The 7488-nt window shown below is 33.3% G+C and overlaps 1 protein-coding gene across 2 annotated transcripts; it reads left to right on the top strand.

Moving 5' to 3' along the window:
- Positions 1 to 2309: 2309 nt before the first annotated feature.
- Positions 2310 to 5505, top strand: LOC114414384 (protein NLP2-like). 2 transcript variants are annotated; one of them, XM_028378629.1, is made up of 5 exons: positions 2310 to 2527; positions 2779 to 3545; positions 3644 to 4514; positions 4604 to 4677; positions 4868 to 5067. In XM_028378629.1, the coding sequence occupies exons 2-5, from the start codon at positions 2808 to 2810 to the stop codon at positions 4928 to 4930; spliced, it is 1746 nt and encodes a 581-aa protein (XP_028234430.1). In that variant the 5' UTR covers positions 2310 to 2527; positions 2779 to 2807; the 3' UTR covers positions 4931 to 5067. The 2 variants fall into 2 exon arrangements, with proteins under 2 accessions (XP_028234430.1, XP_028234429.1); XM_028378628.1 differs by having other exon boundaries at positions 4604 to 5505.
- The last annotated feature ends 1983 nt before the right edge of the window (positions 5506 to 7488 follow it).

The following is a 7488-nucleotide window of genomic DNA, read 5'->3' as shown; positions in this document are numbered from 1 at the left end:
ATTTTGAGAGTGTATTCAATTAAGATTTTAAAAGATTTTTTTGTGATAAAAAGTCTTGGGATATTCAATTAAAATTTTTAAACAATAGAAATAAGTTTTATAATATTCAATAAAGACTATTTAGATTTTTTTAAGAAAATCAATAAAATTCATAGGTATCTATTAAATTTCTTTACAACTTAATAAAAGTCTTATGATATTCAAAAGTATATAAATTTTGATAAATTCTTTCTTAGGATCAATTTTAATAGATTTCATAAAACTTTTTAGTAGAAATTACACATTAAATAATCTCACCAAAATCCTTAAAATTTCATGAGACTTTCTTTCTTTTCTTTTTAATTGATATGTTTTTATTTTTCCATCACACATAATCATTTATCTTTTTATTAAAAGTGATTCACATTCATATATATATATATATATATATATATATATATATATATATATATATATATATATATATATATATATAAAAGAGAGAGATGGATTAGCTTGAGTGAAAGCGATCTCTATGAGTTATCACAGAATCTTATTTCAACAAATATCGGCAATAAGAATTATTCCCTTTCATTTTCAAATAAACCAAAAACCACCCATCTAGCTAGCTTGCATAAGTAACCATGCCCAAGGTTTAACCACAGTACTTATTGTTTAAGTTTCGGGGTGCCTTGTGTCAATGAATTCACCAATGAAATGAGATGAATATTCTTTTCATGGTATCAACTTGGGATTAGGATGACGGAGTGCAACATAAAGCTATTTAAAAAAAAAATCTCAAAATTCTAAATAGTAGCTAGTTTAATTTGTTCTACTTTTTTTTCCCCACAAAATCTGTAGAATTGCCACGTGGAACATGGAGAGGAAGCCTGCAAGAGGCCAAGAGCTACGCCCTTTCTCCCAACTTCCCGTATATTCAACTGTAGCTTCTTCATAAGGATTTTATGAACTTAATTATGATACCGAACCATTTATACTCTCTGAATTTTATATTTTTTTATACATCTTTTGTCTCTTATTTTTATTATTACGTTATTTCTCACGTAATCACGTTTATATATTTTTCCCTTTATTATTCTTTTCTTAATGTTTTCTTTCTCATTACACTATTTCGTCCCTCACTTTTTAAAAAATTATAATTTTAATCTCATTGATCAATTTTAGATTGGTTGACCGGGTAATTTTTTATTTTTTTGATAAATTAAGTTTGTTAACAAGTAAATAATTTTTTACAAAATATTTATCATCTGTATAATAAATAAACATATGTTAGTCAAGATTTAATACATAGATTAATGTTTAAAATTTACCACAAGAATTAAAATTACAAATTTTTTAAGAGTAAGAGATAAAATATCTCAATTAAAAAATAAAAGAATAAAATCACAAAATTTTTAAAAATAAGAAATAGAATGTCTCAATTAATAAACTTGGGATTGGAAACACAAATTTAATAAAATAGAAAAAAAAATTACATTTTAACTTTAAAAATTAAGAAAAAAAATACATTATGTGTACCTCAATAATGTATTTTCCTTTTACTTCCCGGTAAATTAAGATACATTATTAACATTTTTCATAAAATTGTTATAAATCTACCTCCTGATAAAAATTTAATATTTTTTATATTATTAGGCAAAAATTATATTAATATGTGATTTATATAATATAATATAATGTAAAAATGATATTATATATATATATATATATATATATATATATATATATATATATATATATATATATATGGACTTAAATAAGTCGACCTATTATATCTAATACTTCTTTTAACACCTAAAAACCTTTTATTGAAACTTTTTAAAAAGTTTAAACCGGACATTTTTAATAATAAAAAAAAAGGTTTCGAATAGGCGATGCCTTATGCAGGTCAAGCTGCATATCCCAATAATCTACCTAAGCTATTTGCGAACCTATTTTCTGTCCTAAAACCCCCCATAATAAATTATTGATGTTTCTTATAAAAAATAAAAAAATATTGATGTAATAAATATTTTCAACTAACGATCTTAAAGTACAAAAAAAAAAAAATACACCAGTAATTCATTATGGGATTCTTTAATCCCATTTTTATTTAGAGTGAGATAAATAACCCGCCCTATCTCATAGGTATAAATATATATTCACACATTAAGTGATTATTGTTACTCCTCCTCAATGCTATTTACAGTACTGGAAGACTGAAAATTGGTATATATATTTATTCTGACACGTCCTAGGTTTTTCTAACTTGTGGGCCCTACTGACATTCTAGAAAATTTTGCAGTTCCGGGTCAATAAATAGAAGACTTTCATTCCCTGGTAACTGTATAATAAGCAAAGAAGCGCCCAGTTACTTGGAGTAGAGATCGATCAGATATACGATAACATTCCTCTCTCGGTCTTTCCTACAAAGTTACAGTTCAGACCTTTCGGTTGTTCATGATCTCACTGCCAAACTAGAATTTTTTCTTAATCTTAATCAATTGCATAGCTAGCTCCAGGAGGTCAAAGCTTCAAATTTAGTAAGGTGAAGGCCTTGTACTTGATCCCCATTCCCCCTTGTTTGTGTGTCGTCTGCATGTTTATTTCTCACAAATAGGAGGTTGGCTTTCAATTTCACATTCTTAACAGATTTCAAGCTGGAAGTGCTGTATAAATTCCACAAATAAATTAAACTTCATTTTCCTCTCATAGACACAAGTACTCTTTATGTAAAGCTTATTCCAACAATCCTTTTTCAAACAAAGTAGTCTGACATAAGTAATTAATTAATGATAGGTACGTACGTATATAGAGATCGAGGAAGGATGGAATATGGTGGGTTGGTGCAGAATGCATATGGTTCATATGGGAGCTTCTCAGATATTCTTGGCCCAGAAACGGATTTCATCGATGAGCTGTTTGTAGAAGGATGCTGGCTGGAAACAAGGGTTGGATCGTACCTGAATTGTGGCACGGAGGCTAATTCTTCAAAGTCAAACACGATGAGGAGCATGGAGTCGACGCAAATAATATTCCAACAAGAAGAATCATTACCAGACCCGGAAATTAGTTTGATGGTGGGGAAGAGATGGTGGATTGGGCCAAGGGAAAATCCGGGTCCATCTTCCTCTGTGAAAGAGAGATTAGTGATTGCTGTTGGGTACTTGAAAGAATACGCCAAGAATTCCAATTTGCCGATTCAGGTGTGGGTGCCCGAACGTAGATCTGCACGTGCTCAGCCTCAGGATAATATTTACCCATACGCCGCCGCGCTTCTTAATGGGGATGCAGCAGCTTTTCAGATTCAAGAGGATTGGGTTCATGTTAATGATCAGTACTGGACTCCCAACGTCCGCTTCTTCAGAAGTCACGAGTACCCGCGCCATCTCCGTACTCCTGGATCTCTCGCACTTCCTGTCTTTGAGAGAGGCACTGCTATGTGTCTCGGTGTTGTCGAGATTCTCATGCCCAACAACCCTCCCGACCTTCAGTGTACTGTTGATTTTACGAGCAGTACTTCTTCTCATCATCACAACTTCATTCCACCAGCCGTGACCGTCAAGGTACATAATGTAGGATGCATGAATAACTAACTATATTTATTAATTAATTAATTTCAGACAGAATAATTGATTCTACATCTGATAAATCAATGAATCAGGGCTTTGACGAGCTGTACCAAAGTGCATTAAATGGGATAGTACAAGTTTTGACGTGTGTATGCAAAGCGCATAACTTGCCTTTAGCTCTGACATGGGCTCCCTGCATCCAACAAGCAGGAAAGAGTGGATGTGGGCATTCAAACGATGAGATGAATTATGTGTCGACTGTGTATGCTGCTAGTTTTGTGGCGGATGTAGAGCTATTGGGTTTCCTGGAAGCCTGCTCTGAGTGCCACCTTTTGGGGGGGCAAGGAGTAGTTGGGACAGCTTTCACAACCACCAAACCTTGTTTTGCAAATGACATTACTTCCTTCAGCAAGGCGGAGTATCCTCTGGCACATCATGCTAACATGTTTGGCTTGCATGCTGCTCTGGGCATTCCACTCCGGAGTGCCTCCGCTGATTTTGTTTTAGAATTTTTCCTGCCAAAGGATTGCCATGACACCCAAGACCAGAAGCAGTTGCTCAACTCCTTGTTTATGCTAGTGCAACAAGCTTGCCGGAGTTTGCATCTTGTCATGGAGGAGGAGGAGGAACTAATCGCGTTGCCGTCCGTCGTTGGCAAAGAAATGGAATCATCATCCTGGATTGCACATATGATGGAGGCCCAACAGAAGGGGAAAGGTGTCTCGGTGTCCTTGGAATACCTCCAAGAGCCAAAACAAGAGTTCAAAGTGACAACCAACTGCAGCAATACTAATGAGCAGGTCAGTGTTGGTGTTGAGAGTACTGCAGCTTTTTGTGGCCGCCGGGTTGGCCGGAAATCAGCTGGCGACAAGAGACGAACCAAGGCAGAGAAGACTATCAGCTTGCCAGTTCTTCGACAATACTTTGCAGGAAGCCTGAAAGACGCTGCCAAGAGCATTGGCGGTACGTAAATTATTAATTTGCTTCTTCTTCTTCTTCTTTAATTTAATTTCTTTGTTTTTGATAACTCGATCATTTCTGATTGCGCGCAGTATGTCCTACCACTCTAAAAAGGATATGCAGACAACATGGGATCACAAGGTGGCCTTCAAGGAAAATTAAGAAGGTAGGCCACTCTTTAAGAAAACTTCAACTTGTGATTGATTCCGTCCAGGGTGCCGAAGGTGCCATTCAAATTGGCTCCTTCTATACCAGTTTCCCAGAGTTGAGCTCTGCAGCCAATGGCGTTTCTGAATCATCCAACATCAATAATAATAATAATGATAATTCTAAGTTTTTTTCTGAATATAACCAAGGTCAAGGAGCTACTACATTCAAATCCCCAACAACTTCGCCTTGCAGTCAGACCACTATTGTGATGTCAGAGAGCCAACCACTTGGACTTGGTGCATCAGTCCAGGTGGTCCAAGAGGAAGCAAAACATTTCGCCCACCAACATCTTGAGTCTCTACCTCCCTTGCCCCAATCTAGTACTAGTGTCTGGAACATGGGTACTTTTAGAGTCAAAGCTACTTTTGGGGATGAAAAAATTCGCTTCAGCTTGCAACCAAATTGGGGATTCAGAGATTTGCAGAAGGAGATTTCAAGACGTTTCAATCTAAACGAGATTAGCAACATTCAGCTCAAGTATTTGGATGATGCTCGAGAGTGGGTTCTTTTAACATGCGATGCTGATCTTGAGGAGTGTAAAGGCATAAATACATCATCTCAGTCTCAGAGCCGCACAATTAGACTCTTCCTCTTTCATGCTTCGCCTCTCAATCACGCAAATGCATTTCCAGGCACCAGCCCCAGCTCCTAGACAGATAACACCATTTACTTGTTAGTAATGTCAACAATCCCAAGTGAACACCATTTTTCTATTACTTCTCTTCATTCAAATGATACAAGGATATTAGTTCCAAATAATTAACTTAATTTGAAATGCTAAAAATATACACATGCAAGGTCTCCGTCTCTCTATTACTCCATCGCATTTGTTCGCAACATATATCCCCTGCTCCCCCACAATATTAAGGAGCGTAAATACTTTCTTGACAAGCATTCCAGTCTTCATTTATGTTGTTAGATATTTAGAGCCGCGAGAAAACCATTCATTACAATTGAGACTCGTAATTAAATAGATAACTAGTACTAATTAAAGAAGGTTAAATTTGACAATTTTTAAATAGATGCATATTATTTTTTTAAATAAAATAGATGTGTAGTATACTTTAAAAATTTGTAATTATATTTCTAAATATAAATCATTTTCAATTGATCGTCTCTAACTAGATTTGTATTATAATTCTTTCGAACTATAGAGACTTACTTTAAATGATTTAGATATCCACTAAATATTTAAATTAACAACTTAATTTATACTTCAACTATTTAACCTGATTTTTATTCTTTATTGACATGTCATCTAGTTTCATTCGAAATCAAATAATTTTTTGTTCTAGTATTTGAATATCACTGAGCGGGTAGATTAATCAATGTGAAATTATTCTAATTCAACTAATTAATTTCAAGTTCGAGTAGCTAAAACATTATTAGTTAAAAGCACTTATAAACTAATTTATTTAAGTAAAAGTTTTTGGCAAAGTTAATTGTTAAAGTATTTGAAAAAGTAAATTAACATATAAAATTAAATATTTGTATGACTTTGTTATAGAAATTATATTTTGTTTTTCAAAAAATCATTTTTAGATAATTATAATTTGGAAAATATTTGATGGATATCCAATGTGTTATCAAACAGCTAGAGAGAGTAAAAAGAGAAAAAAAATATTAATATTATAAGATTTATGATGTAAAAAAAAGTCTTTAAACACCCAAAATGAAATGACACATTGAGAGAGATAATGAGAGAAAAAGAAAAATATATGATACGATAGATGATGAAATTAATAATAAGAGAAAAATAGAGATGAGTTAAGATTGTTGAAATATAAAGTCTTTTTTATATAAATGTAATAGAAAAATAAATATAAAAAGAAATGAGAAGTATTTGTGTGATATATACAATTATGAATGTTTTTAGTTTTTGTTGTTAACTTGGACGGTTAAGTCATCATGTGATATTTACTGATATGATAATCACTTTTTTTTTTTTTTTTTTATAAAACTACCAATTTTATTTATCTAATTTTCTATTTTTAGTCCTTCAAAAAAAAGTTTGACCAATCTTAGTCTAAAAAAATTGTGTTATTAGTATCTCCCGTTTACTTGGACCGTTAACCCAAAATTCATGTAACCTTCCTTCTTATGGCTATATTATGCAGAGCATCTGAAGCAAATGGAATGCAAACCTTCATAAACAATGTTTAGACGCAAACCTTCATAACACAAGGTTTAGATGCAAATCTCAAACAATATTTTAAGGAACTAGTCGTCTCGATAAATCAAGCTGCACACAAATTTTAGCAAGTTGACCCATGAATGAATGAATGTCATCAATTTGTCAGTCTTCAACACCACTTTGAGTTTACACTTCATTCACCACAAGAAACGACAGTTGTATAACTCCAAAGGCAACTCTAGAACACGAACCCACACCACGACTTTCATCACCTCCTTAACACTTGCCAAAAAGAATGGTCTTCACCTTTGTTCTAACAAACAATGGCCATCAATCATCCACAGTTCCTCAAAAAAGACATGCTTGTAATTCTCTTCTCTAATAAATAAATGAAATAATGGTCAAGAATAAAGGCATGTTTGTAATCCTCATATGACGAGAAAACTACAATATAGTAGTTCCTAGGCATGTCGATGATCTGAATATTACTTGATTTTGCTCACTCTTTCTTGAATTTGGTCTCCATAACCTTAAAACTCACCTTTTTACCCAAAAGGTGAACCACCAAGGTATTTTCCCCAAAATGCCAAAGTGAGTCACCTCATTCCTCAAACTTCTTATCAAACACCATAC

Source organism: Glycine soja, chromosome 6, assembly GCF_004193775.1.
Source record: "Glycine soja cultivar W05 chromosome 6, ASM419377v2, whole genome shotgun sequence".
Lineage (NCBI taxonomy): Eukaryota > Viridiplantae > Streptophyta > Magnoliopsida > Fabales > Fabaceae > Glycine > Glycine soja.
Note: the sequence above shows the minus strand (reverse complement) of the source record. Positions and strands in the feature narration are given on the sequence as shown.

Coding starts and splice junctions, on each gene's coding strand:
- LOC114414384 (XM_028378628.1), top strand. CDS start 2,808: ATGGAATATGGTGGGTTGGTGCAGAATGCATATGGTTCATATGGGAGC. Junction 3,546..3,643: donor CACCAGCCGTGACCGTCAAG/GTACATAATGTA, acceptor TCAATGAATCAG/GGCTTTGACGAGCTGTACCA. Junction 4,515..4,603: donor CGCTGCCAAGAGCATTGGCG/GTACGTAAATTA, acceptor GATTGCGCGCAG/TATGTCCTACCACTCTAAAA.